Consider the following 23,387-nt stretch of genomic DNA (forward strand, 5'->3'; position numbering starts at 1 on the left):
ATGATCAGATTTCAGAGATTTTGAGTAGAAATTGTACTTTCAGATATTGGTCTTATTTGGCCTATTAGGTACTTGTAAATTGCTTGGATCTTAGTTAGATCTCTTGCATTATCAGTTTGAGTCTCTTTTGGCCTTATTGAGGCAGTTGTAAAATTGTAATCAAAAGTCCACTTTGCCATTTTTTGCAAGTGGCCCATTGTATACGCACTAATTATAAAGTGCCAAATCATCACTTTTGGGGGGGGTTCTTTGATTGAGTGAATTTGGGGGGGTGTCTTGTGTGATTGTGCCTCTCTTTGTGCTCTTTCCATTTTTTGTTGCAATGAGTCCTAATAAATTTCCACCTTTAACTCCACATAATTATGCATCATGGAAAATTAAAGTATGGAGTAAATTAATGGAAAAGGGTCTCACACATTACATAGATGGAACAATAACAACACCACCTGATCCTAAGGCTGATCCAAATGCTCAATTAGAATGGTTCATAAAGAATTGCATCGCTCTTGGAACCTTGCGCAAGTATGTATCAGATGACCTCATTTTTCACATTGAGAAGTGTAAAACAATCAAAGAGGCTTGGGATATGTTTCAGAAATTGTATGGTCAAGTTGATGAAATCAGAGGCTATCAGATTGACAATGAGCTCACCAACTTGGATCCCAAGAGTTTTGATACAATCCAAGATTATGTCACCAAAGCAAATGAGCTAAGAGCAAAGCTTAAGGATTGTGGAATTGACAAAAAGGATGCTCAGTTGATATTCAACTTGTTGGACAAGCTTGCACCAGAATATACAGCATTTGTGTCTAGCTTCCAAACTCATCGTTTGACAATGGGGAGTTCTTATGTTATGCCTTCATTTGATGCTTTCACAGAAATGTTGATATTGGAACAATCTAAGTTGTTGAACATGGGGTTTCTCAAGTCTTCAAAGTCCAAGGCTTTGGTGGCTAATCAAGGGAATCAAGGAAGTCAAGGCAAAGATTCCAACAAGAAGAAGAAGCACTCTAAGTCTAAGCCACACCAAGAAAAAGGACAATCATCCTCTCCATACCAAGGCGATTTTTCATCCTCTTCCAAGAAGGGGACACCACCTAAGAAGGATAAACCAACTTGTGCATATTGCAAGAAGTATGATCATGATGAGCATCGATGCCACACAAAGCAAGTTGATGAGTTAACTAATCTTTTTAAGAAAAACAACATCAACTTGCCATCCGCCTACACAAAGAAGGATTCATCTCCTTCTTCTTCCTCACAGTCTAAGGGAAAAGGGCAAGCATTTGTGGCTACAACAGGTTCTTCACAGCAATGGATACTTGACTCGGGTGCCTCATATCACATGGGTTCTACAAAGGAGCAGTTTTCTTCATTGGAGCCATCTAAGGTACCTCACATTTACATAGGTGATGATACACAAGTAGAGGTTGAAGGGAAAGGTTCAGTTGACATGGATGATGGAACATTTGAGAATGTTCTCTATGTTCCTAACTTGTCTACCAACCTTCTCTCCATCTACCAAATCACTCACTATGGGAATGGGAAAAAGGTTGAGTTTACACCAGATTCAGTTGTGGTAAAGGAACTTGATGATGATGCCTTGGTAGTAGTGGGACAAGTCAATGACAACTCAAGGCTTTATTCATTCTCCCACTTTGTGCCAAGTTCACCTTCTAGGGCCTTGCTTACTCATTCAAATTCAGAAAGTAAGCTATGGCATGAGCGGTTTGGTCACCTCAACTACCGCTATCTTCAGCAGCTAAGCACTAAAGATATGGTCACAAGTCTACCTCGAATTAGTTTTTCAGAGGGTGTATGTTCAAGTTGTTCCATGGGCAAGCATCCCGAAGAGAAGTTTGATAAGGGGAAAGCTTGGAGAGCTTTGGAAGTTCTTCAACTTGTTCACAGCGATGTAGCAGGTCTATTGATGACTCACAGCCCGCTATGTTCTCACCTTCATTGATGACTACTCCCGCTTCACTTGGGTCTACTTTCTCATTCATAAGAGTGAAGTATTTGACAGATTTCAGGACTTCAAGACTCGTGTGGAGAAGCAATCAGGGAAAGTGGTCAAGATTCTTCGCACAGATAATGGAAGGGAATATGTGAACAAAAGACTTGAGGATTTTTGTACATTTGAGGGGATTGATCTTCAGCATTCTGTTGCATACACTCCACAGCAGAACGGGGTTGTAGAACGCAAGAATAGAACTCTCAAAGAAATGGCTAGCTGTATGATACATGCACGTTCTCTTGATCCCGCTTTTTGGGCAGAGGCTATCAGTTGTGCCACACACATCCAGAATCGGGTTCCTCACAAAGCTTTGCAAGGTATTACTCCTTTTGAAGCTTGGGCTGGTAGGAAACCGATTGTGAGACATTTCAGAGTCTTTGGGTGTCCAGCATGGGCTCGCATACCTCTGCAGAAACGCAAGGCATTGGAACCACAGAGTCGACCTTGCATATTTGTTGGATATCCTGAGGGTGTTAAGGCATACAGATTGATGGATCCAGAGACACATGAGGTATTCATTTCATTGAGAGGAGTGTTCACTTTGAGGAAAGCTCTCCTAGCTTAGCCTCTCTACCTCCTCCACCTTCCTACGTTGTGGATAGTGATGTTAGTGATTCAGATGATGAGACTCCTTCAACTCCGACTCGCAGGGTTACACCTCCGCAGGGTCCACTTGCAGTTGAGGAACCTCGTTCTCCACCTCCACCTAGACCTCGTTGGGCTCGACAAACACTTGAGTCTGCAGGTTCTCTTGTTGGGGATCCTTCAGATACATGGAGAACTCGATCACAACATCAGGATCTTCCACATGCATTCATTGCTACCGCTTCCGATCCACAGACATTTAGGGAAGCCTCAGGGGTTCCTGAGTGGGACAAAGCTATGGAGGAAGAATATAGTTCCTTGATAAGGAACAACACATGGGATCTAGTCCATCTCCCTAAGGGGAGAAAGATGGTTCGATGTAAGTGGATCTATAGAACAAAGTTTGCAGCGGATGGTAGTGTGGATAAGTATAAGGCTCGGCTTGTTGCGAAAGGTTTCTCTCAGGTTGCAGGTGTTGACTATACTAAGACCTTTGCACCCGTAGCCAAGATGAACTCCATTCGTTTGACACTTGCTATTGCTGCAACTCATGGTTGGGCTGTACATCAGATGGATGTGAAGAGTGTTTTTCTTCATGGTGATCTTGATGAGGAGATTTATATGGAGCAGCCACAGGGTTTCATCCAGGATACTTCCTTGGTTTGCAGACTAAGGAAATCTCTCTATGGCCTTAAGCAGGCCCCCAGGGCTTGGTACGCCAAGATGGATTCCTTTCTTCTCTCCACAGGGTTCACCAGGTGTCATTCCGATCCAAATGTCTACATTTTGCGACAGGATGACTCTCACTTGATACTTGTGCTCTATGTTGATGACTTGATCATTACAGGGAGTACCGCATCCATCATTAGCAGGGTCAAATCTGCTTTGCATGACAGATTTGCTATGACTGACTTGGGTCTTTTGCACTACTTTCTCGGGATAGAGATTTCACAGTCACCTTCCAAGATTACACTATCGCAGCCCAAGTATGCTCTTGATCTACTTGCACGCTTTCATATGGCTGATTGTAAGCCTGCCCCGACTCCCTTTCTTTCAAGAGTCAAGCTTGAGGCTCAGTGTTCTTCTCCACTAGTTGATGCCACTTTGTATCATCAGCTTGTGGGTAGTCTCATCTACTTGACCCATACACGCCCTGATATTTCATTTGCAGTTGGCATGGTTTCCCGCTTCATGCAGGAACCACATGAGCTTCATTGGAAAGCCGCCGAACGCACCCTTCATTACATCCAGGGTACACATCACTATGGGATTCACTATGCAGCAAGCACAGGACTTCGCTTGGTTGGTTACACAGACTCCGATTGGGTTGGCGATCTTGATGATCGTAAGTCTACTTCTGGTTACAGTTTTCACCTTGGTTCAGGCCCCATTTGTTGGCAAAGCAAGAAGCAACATGCTATTGCTCTCTCTTCGACTGAGGCTGAGTATCAAGGCGCTGTTAACGCAACGACTGAGACCATTTGGCTCCAGCAGATTCTCACAGAGTTTGGATTCACCACTCCACGGCCGACAGTTCTACATTGCGACAATCAGAGTGCTATTGCAATCTCGAAGAACCCGGTCCAGCACTAGCGGACCAAACACATCGAGATTCATATGCACTATATCCGAGAGCTCATCTAGGAGCAGGTCATTGATTTGCAGTATTGTCCTACAACAAAGCAGGTTGCTGACATATTCACCAAACCTTTCACCGAGAGTAAGTTCCAACAGTTGCGAGCTCTCTTGGGGGTGCGGGATGTGTCATTAGGGGGGGTCAACTGACTTCTCCTTCCTCTCTTATGGGGGGGACTTTTTCCTCTTTGAGGTTTTGTCCTTCTTCTTTGAGAGTCTTTTGTACATTCATCTCTCTTTTGGGGGGGAGTTTTTTCCCACTGGGTTTTCTCCCTTTCTCCGTTTGTGAGAGATTGCATTGCATAGTTTTGCTTGCATTTGCATATTGTACATGGGTACCTATCATGGCCTAGTAGTCGGGACCCATCTTGCATTGTAGACTTAAGTGCATTCCCCTAAGTTGCACTTAAGGGGGGGTGTTGGTGTAAATAAATATTCATTTTGGATATTATTACACTTTACTTAACTTAGGATAACGCATCTCTTCGTAGTTTGGATTTGAGACACTTAGGGAAGTGTGCACATAGGGATAGAGCTTGTAGGAGAAATTCCACCTTTTGTGGTCTTATTTTGCTGTTACACTCCACATTCGGTGGGTCATCCACCTCTTTTGGAATATTATATTATTTCTCCTACCTACCCCTAGCATTTCTTACCTACCCTTATTTCTCATTGAGCCACATGTCATATTTGTGTGCTCATACATCCATATGGCCTTGCCTATATAAGCGGGCCTATATTCATTGTATTGGTTAATCCAGTTGATCATTTGCATATTGATGAGAATACAGTTTGTTCTTGTCATTCTATTGTCTCTTTTTATGCTTTTCATTGTGCCCTCGATCTTGGCAAAATCCTACATATATGTCTCATTTCCTCTAAATTTTGATTTATTTAAAATAAATCAAACTCAACCCCAGGGAATATTCCAATCCTCCTCCAAATCCCCATTAATTAAATTAAGTGGGTGATTCCTACAAACCCAGTTTTTAACCCCCTTCATTAAGTTAATTAACCTAAGCCTAATCCCTATTAACATTTATCTTATTTTTAAATGTTACACACCTACCCAAGTCCACATGTGACCCCTCATAAATGACTTGCATGCACAAGTCATTTCACCTCTCCACCTCACCTTTGACCAAGGGGTGCTCACACATGTGAGAATGCTCTTCCCCATGGAGCCACTCTACACCTTTCCCTTTTAGTCCGCATGTCATAACCCCCCTTCCTATAGCCCTTACATTTTGCTAAAGTGTTTCCACTTGTCAGCCTTATGGTCTTTCCAAGATTTGCTCACACGTGTGAGCACATCTGGACCTCTTCCCCATGACAGGTGTTCTTCCCAAGATGTGTGAGCACACCTTGTCCTCTTCCCCATGCCAAGTGTTCTTCCCAAGGATTGACTCTTGGTCCACATGTCAAAAGGCTATGTGCCTTGTCCACTTCATCTCCTCTCCTTCAATCTCAACCCTTCATTTAACCTTTAATCTGGATCATCCATTTCAAATCCCTAAATCCTATAAATGGGAGTCCCCTCCCTTTGAAAATCATCCCCTTTTCATTACATTCTTATAATGCCCTTTTGATTCCAATATCACTTCATTTCATTTCTTTATGTTGTCTATTTATCCATTAGTCCATCATCCATTGTATTATCATATTGCCATAACACCCTTACCATTGCAAAATCAACATCCATCCATCCGTCCTATGTTATGCAAATGTGAGAGCAATCCACATTCACTACTCCAATCAATCTCCCACTCTTCATTCGTCAATCTTGGAGCAACGAGGTTTGTGAAGACGAGGAGGACAAGGAAGAATCAAGTTGTATGGGAGCGCCATAAGGAAAGTGCATTTCATGTATTTGCCTATTTTCCATATAAGCTAACCCTCTTCCTTGGTATGCTTTAAAATGGTTTGGTTTATGATTATTAACTAACCTACATTTTTCATGGCATTACAACCGTATATTTTGCCCTAGAATCACAAGTTCAATAAAAACAATGAACATGATATAATTAGAAATATACTTCTACCTAAAGAATGTAAAAGCAAGATAGATCACGGTCGAGACCCTACAATCATTTTAGACAATTATTGAAGATAAAATTTCATAAATCAATTACTACTAGGGTTAAAGGACATATCCACAATCATCTTAATCATATAATATCTATAATTCAAAATTTGGGATTCAACCATTACAAGCTCAGATAAGGAGACATGATAGGGTGCCCGAAGTGATCCTCACACTATGCCCAAGAGTGGATATACCATCCCTCTTGGCCTCATGTGGCCTTCCACCATCCATCCTTCATGAGGTGGTGTACCTAGTGAGGAAGCTTGTACCTGCCCTCCCTATTCATGCCACCTTATTCACCCTCCTATGATTGAGACTGTAATGTCCCCTACTAGGAGGCTGCCAATTCCTGTAACTTAATAATAGTTCTGATCTGATCTGATCGATGATCGTGTCACTGGATGCTTTTGACTCCTTTCCTTTGTATCTCTCAATGTGAGGGAGAGGTCACACCTCTTCATTATGGATGCCCTTTGGCAAGAGACACACTCTTTCACCATTAGCACCCTTTGAAAGAGTGCAACTCTTCATTACTTCTGCCCTTTGAAAGGGACACAACCTTTCACAATCAGATCTGCACTTCTTATTTAAATCAAATTTGCACTTCTGATTCCCAAATTATCCCCTTCTCAAAATGAGGTTCTCTTCTCCCTTTCATATCCCATGTTTGAGGGAGTGACACCTTTTCCTTCCATGTCTTTTGACCATTCATTAACTTAATTAAATTTTAATTATATTTAATTATATTATTTTATATTTTAATTTTATTTTTATTCTTTTCTATTTTAATATTATTATTATTTATTATTAAATTATATTCCAAAGTGGGGACATTACAGAGACTCCTTTGAATCCATTCCAGCAATCAACCGTTGTGGATGTTGGTGGAGAAATCACAATAGGGTGTTTCGAGTGTCCTTCCCCTCTAAGTCCAAGGGCGAGATACACCTTGCCACCTTTGGGCTCATGTAGCAAGCCGCCAGCCATCCACCATGAAGTGCTGTACTTGAAAGAGGACCTCATAACAGTTTGTCCCTTCTTGTATTCAGTCGCTAACCTCTTCATGATTGATTGCAGCAATTTGATGAATAGATTAGAGGTCTGGACATTTTGCATTATTGCTTATATCCAAAAATTGAGAGATTATACATCAAATACAATAGTATACATACATATGATAGCCTATATTAATATGTGAGGAGTTTGCAAAACATTATCATGCTTCATACATCAAACATGCATATTAAACACATATTCATACAGACCACAAATGAATAACAATGCTACTGCCTGCAATAATAAGGATTTATGTTCCGATCTAGATGCCTGATCACTGATATATTAAGAGTTGATCTGTTCTTATGAATATTGTTGCCTGTTCAAATGTTTTCCTTGATGCCTTGTCCAATCCAACGCTGATCTGGTTACATATCCCTCAAGAAAAAAGCGAAAAGTGGTGTCCCTTATTGGGTGAAATTGGTATTGGAGAGTTGGCTGGCATTGTTTCTCCTTCAACGGTTCTGTAGAACATTGATGTGGCCTCCACACTTCTTATTTTTAATTACCCACATGAGGACAGATATGAATAAGGACAAAATTCGATTAAACAATGCTGGTGCAGTCCATTTAAAGATTCCCTTCCAAGTGTTTTCGTGTGCCCAATAGAATGCTTTTTAAAAAAATAAAAAAAATGAATGAGACTCAACAAAAAGTGAGAAGTATTCAATAAGAAGGATATGCCAAACTAAGATCGCTGCAAAGGGAAACATATCTGACATGTGTCAGATCTGGTTTGCCACGAAGGTTTTTTACTTGTTGAGAACAAGTCGACTAAGAAGATGAATACTCATGTCTAGCGAAAAAGGGGAATCACATGTGGCAAAGAAAATTAATAGAAAATGCAGGGTTGACTGGTCCAAGCTGTAGATTAAGGGTGATTTCGCGGCATTTCAAGCAGCAAATAAATCAGAAATATTTGGAGTTTTTGAAGAGGTCAGAACCTTAATTTATGCAACCTGTTATATGACAGTGTAAATGATGAATGAAAATTTATATTTCCAGCTAAGCGTTTTTATTATCTGAATTCTGCTTGTGGTATAGAGATTTCTGATTTTGTGCCAAGGGAAAGAATTCTTAATAGGATTGAGATTTCTGTTTGTATCTGCTGCTGTTATGATACTGTGAAACTGCAACATTATTACCAGTTGGATGCATGCAATAAAGATGTCAGGAAAGAAGCTATTACTCTTTGTATTTCTGATTATGAATAATAAGCAAGATGAAATTATGATTTTAATAGCAGAAAATAGTTTATACAGTTATCTTTATAGCACTTTGAATATATGCTTATGAATGATCATCAAAGTTGGCAATATACAATTTGGCAAAGAGACTTGTTAACACACTTGCAAATAGCATTCCCAAACTTTCAGACATGCCAACTGTTTGACAAAATTACCAGCTGAGAGTTGAAGAAGAAACGTTAAAAAATTGTGGGTACAAACAGGGGTAGGACATTACATGCGTATTGAATATTTTATGGAGTGGTGCAAACCTTTTTAGCGGGTCTATTGAAGAGCCATAAGGAGGAGAAATTGAAATAAGTTTTTACCAGCATGAAGACATGCAATATTTCTGTGAATGAAACTAGGCATTTCAATGAAGGTTGTTGAAGTATCTCATTATCGGGGCATTGTATTCCTTGTTCGATGATTAATGAGTTCGATGATATTTGGCCTGGTCTCCATCAGGTGTAGCAAGGAGAGAATAAGGAATTCGAAAGGAGCTTTTCCATCAGGCAAAATACATCCTAAAGGTATTTCTCTTGCTTTGGCATGGCGTCTCTTTCCCTGTCTGCAGACCTAATTGTTGCCAGAGTCCTTGGGTGGATTTCTCTAAGTGTGACGACTAAGGGAGGTTAGCTGTGCATTGCGAATCTGTATTGTAACTTGTAAGCTATGTTTCTGAAAAATAATAATAGTAAAAACTGTGAACGCTAAATATTAGTATCTTTCGAGCCAATCTTGTCAGTATTTTTTGAGCATCAATAGAAAGATTCTGCAACTAATGTCGTAGTCAGTTCCTTTTCTGAAAATGGTCTTCTACAGTCAGAGTTTGCATTCTCTATGACGATGTTTTTGAGTGAACCTTTATATAAAAAGGAAAGAGTATTACTAATTTGGGCTGCTGCAAGCTTATATTTGTTGATACATCTAATACTGGAAAATACAGATGTGTTGTGTAATTTTGGTTTGGGATTGAAGTCATGAGAAGGATTATTGGGTTTTGTATTTCGGAACTGGTGCTTTAAGGAGAGTTGGTGCTTTAAGGAGAGTTCTTCTACTTTGTTTATGTGGTTTCATGTTTTTAAAAGACTGAAAATCTGAAATACTGATTCACCCGCCCACCTCTCAATATTTCCTGTGTGCTCTTCAATTGGTATCAGAGCAAGTTACCTTGGGAAACAAAGCTTAAAAGCTTGGAGGTTGATCCTAACAACAAACAATGAATGCTCTTGAAAGACTTGCAACTAATAGCTAAGTTACCGGGTTCGCCCTCCTGGCCCCCTGGTCCTGGTCCGATCCAGTCATGGTCTGGGGTCCTGGTCCGGTCCGCCTGTGGTCCGGACAAGGTCCGTGTTCCACAGGCGTGGTTCATGCCAGGATGGACCCGGGTCCAACCTGGGCAGACCAACGCAGACCCAAGTCAAACCTGGGCAGCTGGTGGCCCAAAAACGCCATTTTATTTGCAAAATTTATTTTTTTTTTGAATTCTACCACTTAAAAAATGAAAATTAAACCCTAAAAGTGAGTTTTAAAACAAAAACTTTGCTCATTTCTCCTCATTTGTGTTGCAAGCAAAAGTTTTTTGCTGGCAGGTTGAAGAAAGGTTGAACAAAGTTTTGCTTCCAAAATCAAATAGGAGTTGAAGACTGATTTTTGAAGCTACAACAAGTGTTGCAGCATCATTTCCACACATTTGCAAGCTCCCATTGGCTGAAAGAGGTAGGTTTTTGAACCTTCTTTTAAACTAGTTTTGTTTCACAAATTGTCAAACATGAAACATAATTGTTTTTCATTATTTTGTTTTTGTTTTGAATTTGTTCATATTATTTCTTGCCATAGGAACTAAAATGGCATCTACCTCTTCCTCCATTGGCACAAATGAACAATCAATCTCAAAACAAAGAAATGATCCAAATTCTCCCCTATGGAAGCATGTTGACATTATAAGACCGCTTCCGAGAGGTTGGGGATTCTGTTGGGGATGCCAAGGATGTGGTGTTGAACGTAATAGTTCATATTTTCAGGTGGCAAGCCATTTGTGTGGAATACCAGGAAGAGGCATCAAAAAATGCCCTAGAAAAGAGAGTAAACCTATACCAGATGAGACGGTGATGAAATATATTAGGGAGCATGAGGCAGCAGAAGAGAGGGAAACCCGTAGATTGAATCAAAACACACCAAAAAAAAAAAGGGAATGCAACCCCCATCTAATTCCAATGTTGTAGTAGAAAACCACCCCTTCTTTTCCATTGCTGAATCTCAAAGTGAAGCATCCTTGACACGCAAAATAATAAAGGGGCCTTTAGAAACCGCATTTCAAAATGAGAGTCGAGACGTTGCCGACCAAAATGTAGCAAGGTGCATATATGCAAATGGGTTGGCTTCCAACATTGTTCACTCCCCATATTGGAAGCAAATGTTGAGAAGTGTTAATGAAGCTCCAAGAGGGTATAAGGGCCCAGGTTATGAGAAGGTATGTGGAACCTTATTGGAAAAAGAGGTGAAGGGGGTTGAAGATGCATTGAAACCCATAAGGGATTCATGGGCTGAGACAGGCGTACCAATTGTTTCAAATGGGTGGAAAGATTCTAAAAATCGCCCCTTTATCAATGTCATAGCGGTGTCCCCTAAGGGTCAATGTTTTTGAAAGCTGTGGATTGTGAGGGCCAAGTAAAATATGGCCAATTTATTGCAAGTATTCTCATCTTCGCCATTGAGTCAGTGGGACCCCACAATGTTGTCCAAGTCATAATGGACAACGCAAAAAATTGTAGAGCTGTTGGTTTGTTGGTTGAGGAACACTATGATCACATCTTTTGGACACCTTGTGTGCTCCATTCACTCAATCTTATGCTACAAATGGTTGGGAATAAAATTAAATGGATCAAAGATGTGTATGTAGAGGTTGAGGACATCTAGATGTTCGTCACAAACCACCACATGTCTCAAAGGATTTTTAGATCCTTTTCGAATTAAGAGCTATTGAAGGCAAGTGAAATAGTAATTTAATTTTACATTTTATGATTTTTTTAATTTTCAATGTTCATAATATCATTGTCTAAGCTATATTGTGTATTCTTCTTTAAAGATTGGCTTTATTTTTAAATCATTTTGGCATTAATTTGTGTCATAGGTTGCCAAGACATGTTTTGCATCAAACACAATCATCTTGAGATGACTTGTGAAAGTGAAAGTGGCACTTTGCAATATGGTGATCAGCACAAATTAGACTGTATGGAAGTAGAGTAGCAATAAGAGGGCAGCAAAAATTAGGGAACGAATATTGAATGAGTCATGGTGGGATCTTGTGACATATCTCCTTAGTTTCATTGAGCCTGTTATGAGCATGATTTGCTATATCGACATGGATAGGCCTTGCATTGGTGAGATTTATGATAGCATTGACTCGATGCTTGAAAAAATGAAGTGCATTATAAATGCAAGAGAGAATGACCCCGAGGAGAAATTCTTCAAACAAGTGGAAGCAATTGTTGTAGAAAGGTGCAATAAGATGACCACTCCTTTGCATCTTCTTGCCTATGCATTGACACCAAAATACTATAGCAATCAATTTCTTGATAAACCAAGAAAGATTCCACCATGGAGAGATCTAGAAGTATCTGATGGGTACAAGGCAGCATTCCTTAGACTTTATCCTTGTACCCATCAGATACTTCTAGGGAATTTTGGTGTCTTTTGGGCGCCATTTATGTTGTACATTCGACCTAGGGTTTCTGCCCCTATTTTTTTTGCCTTTTTTTGGGAAAAAAAATCATCAATATTTTTCTGGTTTTTTTACAAAAAAATCAGAGGTATTTTTTTATTTTCTGCAAATTTTATTTTTTTTCTGATTATTTTCAGGAAAAATTTCAGGCTTTAAGTATGCAGAAAATTTAATTTAATTTTATATACTAGATAATAAATATATTATAATTTAATATATTTAATAAAAAACAAATTAAGTAACAAATCTACATGATTTAAAAAACTAAATTTAAAATAAAAACAAAACTTAAAATTTAAATCTAAATATTTAAAAAAATTTACTCTTAAAAGGATGAATGGAGGTAAAGTTACATTTGGAGGTAATTCATCTGCAAGAGTTGCAAGTAAAGGTACACTTGTTTTAAATGATGGGGAAACCAAGGTTGAAAATGTTTTGTATGTTAAAGGGTTGAAACATAATCTTTTGAGTGTTAGCCAACTGTGTGATCAAGGATATAACTTGGTTTTCAATTCAGACTATTGTGTTATTATTAAAAATGGATAGCATGTTGCTGATGCAAGTAGAGCTGCTAACAATCTATTAGAATATTTAATTATATTTTAATTAGTTATATTTAGTTCTTTTACTAATGGTCATTTAGCTTTTTAGCTTTCTTAGTTCGATAAGTGAAACTATTGCTTCTTTATTAAAGACGCATGGTTAGCTTTTTATTATTTAGCTTTTTAAGCTTTATTTAGTATTTTAAGTTTTTTAGCTATTTAGTTGTTCACTTAAATGATTTGTTCTTTTTATAGAACATCGTCTTGTAAACTCTTCATATACGGTTGTATATCGTTGAATAAATCATTCAATTATTTTTCAATCATTTCAATGCGATTTGTTTCTTGTGAGATTGGCGGCGCCCTTCCTCTGAACCCGTGATTTTCTGCAGATTTCATTTTGCCGAAGTTTTTTTTTCATAACCATATTTTCGCAATTTTTTTTGCCGACGGTTTCTTTTTGTGTGTCGCACGTGTTTTCTTTCGGTAGACAACTTTTTTGCGAGATTCTTTATTGCAACCCGTGATTTTTCCCACGGATTTTGCATGATTTTTTTCGCGATTCTTTTTGGGCCTACAACAAGGGTTTTTTCGTGTGAGTTTCTTTTCTGAGTGTAAGCGCGATTTTTTCCTGTGTGCTCTTCCACCTGCACCTAGGGTCTCTACCAATGCCCTCATTTTTTTTCCTTTTTTTTTTAAATTAGAGGTATTTATTTTCTGCCAATTATTATTTTTCTGATTATTTTTAGGAAATTTTCAAGTTTTAAATTTGCAAGGAATTTTTATTTCTAGGTTTTCAGCAAACCTCAAAATTTGTGCATTGGGGTTTGTGCCTCAAATTCCACTCCAAGGTTTCAGATTCTTTGTTCAGCTGCTTCTATTATGATTTTTAATCAGATACTTTTGTCTTGTGTCTTCACTAGGTTGACCTCGTTCAACCTCAGTTTCCATGATGGTATCTTTGACCAACATCATGTTGGAACACAGTCAGAGGTTCAACGGCCGCAACTACAACACCTGGAAACAGCGCATATTAACCATTTTTTAGTATCGTTGCCTTGATCAGATTGTTTTAAGCAAGGCTACTCGTCCTACAGCTTCAAGTGCAAATTAGGTTAAATTTGATGAGCGCACTCAAGAGGTTGTCATGCTTATCAAGTTATCAGTCACAAATGATCAACTCCCTCAAGTGCCTTCAGGTAAAACAGCTAAAGAGATCTGGGATCTCTTGAAGGATCTTCATGAAACATTCGACAAGAGCGAACTTTCTTTCTCAAGAATATGTTGTTTTCTATCATGATGCATGAAAAGTCATCTATCCAGGTACATCTTACGAAGATCAAGGACATCCATGGTTGCAAGCTATTGGTCGAACCATGGCTAAAGAGGATATGGTAGTGATCACGCTGAAAAGCCTTCCCAAATCCTACGAGCATTTCATAAATACGCTCAATATCACTTCTACTAGTGTTGATCTGAAGTTTCCTAATCTCTGAAACAAGCTTCTACAGCAGGATCGATGGAAGCAACAGTTTGGTAGCAGCGCTAGTTCATCCACTGAACAAGCCTTCACAGCCAAAGCTTCAAATAAGAACAAGGGTAAAGCTCCGTCCTTCCAGCAAAGGGGACAAGGTCAAGGTTAACCTCAGCAATCTTTGAAGAAGAAGAGCTTATAGTTGTCATCAGTTTGGCCATTTGGTGAAAGATTGCAGGAAGTTGATAGCATCCCAACAATCCAAACAGGGAGGGTCCAAGCAAAAGGCCAATTCTGCCACGCATCATGATCAGAAGGAATCTGCCTTCTATGCGCTCATGGCCCAAAGCCCATCTAATGATGTGCAATCATCAACTTGGTACATTGACTCTGGAGCCTCTCGGCATTTCACACATCGTCAAGATTAGTTTATCGAGTACATGCCTTTCACTATTTCAGTGATCTTTGGAGGAGGCGAAGAGCATACTGTTGTCGGCAAGGGCAACGTTCAGATTTCATCTAGTCGGAGGATCCTCAATGTATACTTTGTACCTAGCATGAAGCTCAATCTACTGTCAGTCAATCAAATTATGGAGCATTCTTCACAGCTGGATGTCGTCTTTGGTTTGCACAAGTGCAGCATTGTTGACAAGGAGACTCGCACTACAGTTGTGGTTGGAATTGAAGATCATGGTCTTTATAGACTTGTTGATTCTAGTGGTTCTCAGGAGCTCGCCATGGCAGCTAGGAGTACTTCCATCAGCACTCTTTGGCATCAGCGATATGGGCACCTGAATATTCACCATCGCTCTCAGTTGGTTCGAGAGGATCTAGTTGTAGGATTACCTGAGATTCAAACTCGGAATCATGGAATTTGCGGAGCTTGTCAAGCTGGAAAGCAGCATAGGACTCCGCTTTTAGATGGAGATGCTTGGAGAGCATCCAAGGTCTAGCAGCTCGTTCATGCAGATATCTATGGTCCCATGAACACTCCATCAATCACTGGATGCAGGTATTTTCTATTGTTTGTTGATGATTTCAGCAAACACATGTGGGTGTATTTTCTCAGGCAAAAATCAGAGGTGTTTAGCATGTTTCAGAGGTTTAAGGCCTTAGTGGAAAAAGAGTCTGGTTGTCAGATAGTCACTTTTCAATCCGACAATGGAGAGGAATTTTGTTCTACAGAGTTCACCACCTTTTGTGCATCACATGGCATTAAGCATCAACTTACCACACCTTACACACCTCAACAAAACGGTGTTGTTGAGCACAGGAACCATACAGTCACTATGATGGCTTAGTCTATGTTGGAGCATAGAAATGTTCCAAAGCAATTTTGGACAGAAGCGGTCTTCACTATAGTCTATCTTTTAAACCAATCTCCCACAAAGGTCGTTAAAAAGATGACTCTAGAGGAATCTTGGTTTGGCAGGAAGCCCAAAATCAGTCATTTGAAAGTTTTTGGCTCTACAACTTATGTTTGTATTCTAGATGTCAAGCGCACCAAACTGGATTCCAGGAGTTAGAAATTGATGTTCACCAGCTACAGTGACAACCATAAGGCTTATCGGCTGATTGATGTAGACACTGATCGTCTCATATTCAGTCGAGATGTAGTATTTGATGAAGAAAGAGGGTTTTTCCAAACCTCCAAAGGCTACAAGTATGGGTGTTTGCCTTCCCTTAGCTCCACCTGATGGGTGGGATTCAGTTGACTCTATAGTTGTGGGGAGGGATTCAGTTGACTCTACAATTGTGGGGTCTCCCAAGCATGACATTGCGCCACCTAACTTTCCTCAAGGCCATCAGGATCCACATCCAAATGAGCTTGCTCCAAATATTCCAGGTAACCTTCTTCATCCTGCATCAGATGTTGGTACTTCTACTCTCCGGCCTAAGTGGTGGGTCAAGACCATTGGTGATCTTTATGATGATGAGCTCATTGAGGGTAGATCAACTAGAGGCAAGAGCAAGCAAAACACAGTTAATTTTTCTCTTATGGCCAACATTCACAGTATTTATGAGCCTCACACATATATAGAGGCTAAAGGTGTACCTGAGTGGTAATAGGACATGGCAGTTGAGCACCATAGTCTTTTGAAAAACAACACTTGGGTATTGTTAGATCTCCCACCAGGGAAGAAGCCCATTGGCTGCAAATGGGTATTTAAAGTCAAGCATAAAGTTGATGGAACCCTTGATAAGTACAAGGCTCGGTTAGCAACAAAAGAGTTTTCACAGAAAGAGGGCATCGACTATGAGGAGACATTTGCTCCCACAGCCAAGATGAGTACCGTTCAGCTTGTCCTCGCTCTCTCAGCTCAGTTTTGATGGAAAGTCCATCAAATGGATGTCAAGAGTGCCTTCCTCAATGGTGACTTGCAAGAAGAACTCCAAATGACACAGCCTCCAAGTTTCAAGGTTGCTAGTAAAGAACACCAGGTATGTAGACTAGTCAAAGCACTCTATGGCCTCAAACAGGCTCCTCGTCCATGGTACATAAAAATTGATAAGTACTTGATTGATCAAGGCTTTTAGAGGAGTCCTTCCGATCCCAATTTGTATGTCAAGCATACTGGTAATGATATTCTATTTCTAGTCATTTATGTTGATGATCTCATCATTTCTGGCAGTGCAACACATTTGATCAAGCAGGTTAAATAGAATTTATGCAAGAATTTTGATATGACAGATTTAGGACTTCTCCATTATTGTCTCAATGTAGAGATTTGTCAGACTGATAGCCACGTATTCATTTCTCAGTCAAAGTATGCCAAGAGCCTGCTGGATAAATTTCGGATGCAAGATTACAAACCTTCATCTACACCTATGGAGATAGGACTGAAATTATCAGCCAAATCAGATTCACCTGTACTGGATGAGTCTTCATTCAGGCAACTAGTGGGCAGCCTCATCTATCACACCGCCACTAGACCCGACATTAGTTTTGCTATGAGCTATATTTCTCGCTTCATGTCAGCTCCAAAAGCTGAACATTGGGTTGCAGCTAAGCGTGTGCTAAGGTATGTGAAGGGCACTCTTGATTTTGGCATTTTGTATGGCATAAGCAAAGATCCTAGGCTGGTTGGTTTTACAGACACAGATTGGGCAGGTTGTGTTGATGACAAAAAGTCAACTTCTAGGTATGTTTTCAGCTTGGGTAGAGGTGCAGTCACATGGACCAACAAGCAATAGCTCTTTCCTCGACCGAAGCAAAATATCGGGGAACTGTTAAGGCAGCATGTGAGGCTATTTGGCTGTGTAGGATACTTGCAAACATGCAAATGTCTCAACCAGGACCTACTCCCTTGTTTTGTGATAATCAAGGAGTTCTGAAATTAGCCAAAAATCAAGTCTTCCATGAGCAGACAAAGCATGTGGAGCTTCATTGTCATTTCATCCGCAAGCATGTTGAAGATGGATGAGTGATATTGCAATACATTCGAACAGAAGATCAAACTACAAATATCCTCACCAAGTCTCTGAGCTCGGCAAAGTTTGTCAAATTTAGAGGGCAACTTGGTGTAGTAGATAGAATGACCATTAAGGGAGGGTATTAGAATATAAGGCAGCATGTGAGGCTATTTGGCTGCGTAGGATGCTTGCAGACATGCAAATGTCTCAACGAGGACCTACTCCCTTGTTTTGTGATAATCAAGGAGTTCTGAAATTAGCCAAAAATCAAGACTTCCATGAGCGGACAAAGCATGTGGAGCTTCATTGTCATTTCATCCGCAAGCATGTTGAAGATGGATGAGTGATATTGCAGTACATTCGAACAGAAGATCAAACTACAGATATCCTCACCAAGTCTCTGAGCTCGGCAAAGTTTGTCAAATTTAGAGGGCAACTTGGTGTAGTAGATAGAATGACCATTAAGGGAGGGTATTAAAATATTTAATTATATTTTAATTAGTTATATTTAGTTCTTCTATTAATGGTAATTTAGCTTTTTAGATTTCTTAGTTCGATAAGTGAAACTATTGCTTCTTTATTAAAGACGCATAGTTAGCTTTTTATTATTTAGCTTTTTAAGCTTTATTTAGTATTTTAAACTTTTTAGCTTATTAGTTGTTCACTTAAACAATTTGTTCTTTTTATAGAACATCGTCTTGTAAACTCTTTATATACGGTTGTATATCATTGAATAAATCATTCAATTATTTTTCACAATCTATATATTCTTGATAATACTAGCAGTGAAAAAAGTTGTTTAAGTCAGCTTGATGAAGCTTGGTTGTGGCATAGAAGATTTGGGCACATGAACTTTGATAATTTGATTCAAATCAACAAGAAGCTAAGTTACTGGTTCGAGTTCGGCCTCAGATTCGGACACACGAACCCTGTTCGTGGGTTCGGGCAAAATTAAATACATTTGATAGTATGATACTTCATTATTGATCGATGCCAAATGCCAATTGATAGTTTAGAATTGAATTGGACGATGGAACAATGCAAAATGGCAGAAGAAAAACATTTAATAGTATGTTACTTCATCCTTGATCAATGCATGAGAAAAACCCAACAATAGAAGGGATGCTTTTAGGTACATTTTAGAGTTTTTGGATGCAAAAAAAGGTCAAAAATGTCTGTTTTTGTTATGTTTTGGTGCTTAGTGCCTTTGGATACACTCAGGTTCATACCTAGCAAACCCAAACCCCTAGGTACGTACCCAAGGCAATCCCAGACGAACCCTCGAGCGAACCCGTTTCGGGTGCATGGACCAAAATAGGCAAACCTAGTAACTTAAATAAGAAGGAAGTTGTAAGAGACATGGCACGGCTTGCTAAGCCTTCAAATATTGTTTGCAAAGACTGTCAGATGGACAAACAAACTAGAGCTAATTTCAAATCAAAGGAATTATCCAGTACTAGACCTTTAGAGCATGTACACACAGATTTGTATGGTCCTAAAGGGTTGCAAGTGTACAAGGTGAGAAATACTTCATGCTTTTGATTGATGACTATTCACGCAAGACACGGGTGACTTTTTTAAAAGAAAAATCAGAAGAATTAGAGAAGATTAAAGCTTTCAAAGCTCTAGTTGAAAATGAAATAGACCTGAAAATAAAATATTTTTATTCTAACAATGGAGGTGAAATTAGTTCCAACAAGTTTATCAGTTTTCATGAGAAAAATGGTATTTAAAGACAGTTTTCAGCAATTGGGACACCTCAACAAAATGGTGTTGTTGAGAGAAAAAACAGATTAGTTCAATAAATGGCTCGAAGTATGATGAATGAGTCAAAAGTATGAGACGCTTTTGGGAGAGAAGCAATTCATACTGCTGTCTACATTCAGAATAGCGGGATGATAAGAGCAAAGCACGATAAAACACCATATGAGTTGTGGAAAGGTAAGCCTACTACTGTAAAGTACTTTAGAGTTTTTGGTAGTCCCTGTTATATGAAAAGAGAATTAAACAGTCTAGATAAATTTGATGCTAGGGCAGATGAAGGTATCTTATTGGGCTATTCCTCTACAAGTAAGGCTTATAAATGCTTCAAAAAAGATTAAATATAATTTTTGAAAGTGTTAATGTAAAAATTCATGAGATTACTAACACATGACAAGCATGAAAATGGTGATAATAGTGCTCAAAAAGATAAAGTAGAAGGTGCTGCTCAACATTCTTCCTCTCATATACAAGCTGGGACAGCAAATGGTAATAATGCAAAGAATTCTTCAGAAAATGGTCAACAGAGGTAACAAACACTTCTTCTTGAAGTATTCAGCTTGGGTCAGCAGGTGATCATTCTGAAAATGAATCTGAAATTGATCTTGGTAAATCTACTTCTAAGACTCCTAAGTTTGTGCAAAAGAATTATCCTGTTGATCAAATCTTACCTAAGAATAGAACTAGAGCAACTAGAAAAAATGTAAAATATTATGAAGATGAAGATATTTCTTTGCTGTCCGTGTTTGAAACTAAGTGTTTTGAAGAAGCAGCTGAAAATAAATTTTGGATAGCTGCCATGAAAGAAGAGCTTGACCAAATACAGAAAAGTGAAACATGGGAGCTTGTACCTAGACCCAAGGATAGGAACGTAATAGGCACAAAATGGGTTTTTAAGAACAAATTGAATGAAGAAGGCAAAGTAGTTAGAAACAAAGCAAGGCATTTTTGCAAAGGGTATGCACAGGTGGAAGGTATTGATTTTGATGAAACCTTTGACCATATTATTTAATGAAAGTTTTAGTGCCGTGGTTTTTTACCTAGGAGGGTTTTCCACAAGATAATATCTGTGTCAACATTTCAATTGAATGTTCTACTCATTTCTTTTGATTAAATTTGTTTAGATTATTTGAAATACTGATTTGGTTTCTCACGAATATCAATTATCATTTCGATGCAATTGAGTATGTTCCAGAGTTTGAAGCAGTGTCACTAAATAGTAAACAATGCCATAAGTTTCTTGGATTTGAACCAAGGAATTGTTGTTAAATCCCCAGTACTTTACAGCTCGATCTCATTGCACATGTGAGTCACCACAACGAGAATTGTAGTCTGCAGTGTTGATGTTGAAAATCCATAGGATGTTGTTCTATGTCTAAAGGTGATCAAATTTTGACTGTGCAGTCAGAAAAATTTAGTTAATGGTAGAGAAAATGTCACATTTTGCTTATAAATAAAATTAGACGGTGAGTTCAAAGCAAAATTTCCTGACTCTGGCCACAAAGAGAACCTCTACCATAATGTTGACATTAACTTTAAGTAAATACAGTAATGCACGTAAAGGTATGCATCGCATTTCTTGTAACTAAATTAAGTAAATAAAGCTTCTACATTTAAGTCATAACTTCAAAATCCTTAACCTATTAATTGCAAAGTGCATCAAATTGACTTAGGACTTTCCTGTAGCCTAGATTATGTAGGACGCACCCAAAATTGGCAGTGGCACATTACATATCAACATACTTTCCAAAGGTTTAAACCTAGAATTTGTTATTGAAGCTCCACTGATTTATCACTTAAGCTCAGCCCAATAAATTAAATTGAGTATGTCCCAAAACCGGATGTTGTATATTGCTCAATATTACACATTAACCTGTCTTTAATGGAACTGAACATAGAATTTGCTACGAAAGCCAGAATGATCACAGCTGTTAAATTGAGCAAGTACCAAAGTTGGATGTGGTACATTACTCATATTACAGAATTTACTGTGAAAGCCAGGATACATAGTCAAAAATTGAATGTAGAACATTACTCAATATTGTAAGTAAACATAAGTTACAAAGAGATTTGAACCAGTAATTTTCCATAAAAGCCCCATTTATTCATCCCTTCAGCTGTATACTTTTGAGTAATTGCTAAACTTGGATATGGTAGGCTACTCAATATTAACATGTCTTTCAAGGATTTGTACCTGGAATTTGCTATTAAAGCCTCAAAGATTTACCAGTTGATGTTATCACAATTGAGCAAGTCCCAAATTTGGATATTGCGAATCACTTAATATTATACAGTACACACTCACGCATTTTTCATGAATTTGAACATAGAACTTGTTACAAATTTTTACATGATTTACAGCTTTAAGTCATGGCGACTGGGTAATATAACACAATAAATACGACGAATTTTCGAGCAATTTTACTTGAGTGTAGCTGCAAAGAAAAGATCTTGTAGCAATGCTGTTTCTAAGTTCGTAGCAGACGTCATGGAGAGTGTTACAATTAACTTAAAAACGAAATTAAGTAGTCAGAAAAAAAGCAGAAGTACCTGGCTGTGGCCGCGAAGCAACGCTCGGAGTGCAGTATTGATATTAAGAATCCTGATGGTCCCTGCCCGCAATCCATAGCAAATGTAGGTTTGATTGACTGCAATTTGCCGTCCGACTACAAGAAGTGGATCGGAACTATAATTCGTAATAGGCGAAACCTCGAGCTGAGGCTGCGCCTCCCCAGGCAGGTGATAGTCGATATCATAAACCACGTGCTCTCCCACCAAATGCCTGCCGCGAGGAAGCTTACCACTGGGCAGCCTGCTAGGGGGGGGCTGTGGCGGAGCCGTAGGAATGGCGGGCGCCAGCGCCGGGGGCGCAACAGAGTTAGCGGCCATGTGACTATGGGGAGCGCTTAGGGCAGCCGGTGGCAGCTCAAGATTCGAAGGCAAAGGCAACGGCAATGACAAAGGCAGAGGCAAATTACTATTGTTTCCGTTGTTATTGTCTGAATTGTGCGCAGTAAGAAGAGCCATTAAGCGCGCGCCATCCAAAGGAGGGCTTGCGATGGGGGAGGGCAGAGGCGGTATCGTGGGCTGCGGAAAAACAGACTGGTTTTGCAAGCCGGTATAGGGGCGAGGATTTGGTGGGCTAGGGTTAGGGTTATAATGATGGAGATACTGCTGCTGTTGTTGTTGCTGCTGTTGGGCTGGGAAGGAAAATGATGCGGCGGAATAGGTAGAATTAGGTGGGTACTGAGAAGGCGGGTAGGGAGCTGAAGGAGGCGGCATCACGGCATTTGCAGGGCTGCCTGGTTTGAAGAATTTCTGCATGTCGAAACCGCCTGCTGGTGCACCTGCCGAGCCCATCCTAGGGCTTTTCAAGTGATTTTCTTTTGAGGAATTATGGAATTCGAAACCGCTCAATTTGATCTACGGCTTGCCATGCTTGGGTTATAGCAGTCTGGATCCTTTTCTCGTCTGGAAGGGAAAAAATAAATTTGGGGAAGGAAGATGTGAAATTTTTATTAATTAATTGGAAAAAATAATTTTCTAATATTTTTGTTAGTTAATTCGATAAAATTAAACGTCAAGAATTTTGTAATATTCTTATTAATTAATTCGATAAAATTAAACGTCAAGAATTTTGTAATATTCTTATTAATTAATTCGTAATATGGCGGATTTTTACTCTGCTTGCTCTTGTTATTTTTTTTTTCAATATGTCGGATACTTCTGATGTGCTGGAGGAAAGGAAAAGGAAGTATTTAAAGTGGGGCTTATGAATGGGAAAAGTTGGTTAGCTTGTGGGGCATGTAACGGAAAAGAGAAGGAAATTAAGAAGGGGCGATGTGGATGAGTGTAGAGGACCAC

The 23,387-nt window shown here is 39.2% G+C and overlaps 1 protein-coding gene across 3 annotated transcripts in view; it reads right to left on the reverse strand.

Moving 5' to 3' along the window:
• The window catches only part of LOC131042443 (enhancer of mRNA-decapping protein 4), an 81,494-nt gene extending 58,479 nt beyond the window's left edge, over nt 1-23,015 (reverse strand). For all 3 annotated transcript variants that reach the window (XM_057975719.2, XM_057975718.2, XM_057975717.2), the window contains exon 1: nt 22,074-23,015. In XM_057975719.2, coding sequence (XP_057831702.2) covers nt 22,074-22,883 — 810 coding nt within the window. In that variant the 5' untranslated portion in view covers nt 22,884-23,015. The remainder of the gene's footprint in view (nt 1-22,073) is intronic.
• Between the last annotated feature and the right edge of the window lie 372 nt (nt 23,016-23,387).

This window comes from Cryptomeria japonica, chromosome 1 (genome assembly GCF_030272615.1).
Source record: "Cryptomeria japonica chromosome 1, Sugi_1.0, whole genome shotgun sequence".
NCBI classification, from domain to species: Eukaryota; Viridiplantae; Streptophyta; class Pinopsida; order Cupressales; family Cupressaceae; genus Cryptomeria; species Cryptomeria japonica.